This window comes from Pygoscelis adeliae, unplaced genomic scaffold (genome assembly GCF_000699105.1).
Source record: "Pygoscelis adeliae isolate BGI_AS28 unplaced genomic scaffold, ASM69910v1 Scaffold756, whole genome shotgun sequence".
Classification (NCBI taxonomy): Eukaryota; Metazoa; Chordata; class Aves; order Sphenisciformes; family Spheniscidae; genus Pygoscelis; species Pygoscelis adeliae.
Genome location: NW_008824990.1, coordinates 383,834 through 384,563, shown reverse-complemented (window position 1 = coordinate 384,563; position 730 = coordinate 383,834). Strand labels below are relative to the sequence as shown.

The 730-nt window shown below is 71.0% G+C and overlaps 1 protein-coding gene across 1 annotated transcript in view; it reads left to right on the top strand.

Annotated features, from left to right (window-relative positions):
- The window catches only part of ERAP1 (endoplasmic reticulum aminopeptidase 1), a 25,039-nt gene that overhangs the window by 6,426 nt on the left and 17,883 nt on the right, over window positions 1–730 (top strand). The window contains exons 5-6 of the mRNA XM_009326139.1: window positions 69–171; window positions 525–584. Of these exons, the coding sequence (XP_009324414.1) occupies window positions 69–171; window positions 525–584 (163 nt within the window). The remainder of the gene's footprint in view (window positions 1–68; window positions 172–524; window positions 585–730) is intronic.

Genomic DNA, 730 nt, shown 5'->3' with positions numbered 1-730 from the left:
CAGGGGAGGCCAGTCCTGGGCATAGGGGGAGGGTCTGCGCCAACCCTGTCCCCTTGTGCTCTCTCCAGCTTGTGGAGGACAGCAGCAGAGCAGAGGACTACCTGCACCAGAGCCTGCCGTACCTGCAGAGCCCACTGGAGCCCCTGCGCGAGGCAGCCGTCAGGTTCATTGGTGAGCCACGACCCTGCCGGGGGTCCCTCCCTGCCCCGCAGCCGCTCAGGCCCCGATACGGCTGCTGCCGAATCCACTGGGCGGCTGCAGAGCCCTGACTGCCTGATGCGGGGCCGGGCGCTCTCGGGGCTCCCTGCCACCCTCTCCCACACCTTCCCGCGCAGGGGGGGCTGGTGGGAGCCTTGTTGGGTCCCTCACAGCCGCCTTGGGCTTCATGCTCAGGGGACCGCCCTGGGCTCAGCCTTGCCCAAGGGGAGGAGGGCGCGTGGCAAGGCCCGTGGGGCCGGTGAGGGGGAGCCGGGCTGCTGGGGCGGGCAGGCCAGCGGGATCTGTGACGGGGTGTGTGTGCCTAGGGCTCGTCGGGCGGCAGCTGAGGGACGGGGGCCAGGAGAAGCTCCAGGTCATCTACGACGGTGAGGGAGGGCACCGGGGTGTCTGCGGGGGCTGGCAGGGAGGAGGACAGACCTGGGGCGGTGTGGGCAGAGCAGAGGGAGATTTCGGGGGCATGTGGGGCGTTGCTGGCCAGCACTTTCCGGCTGAAGCCGGCGCCCCTGCCTCC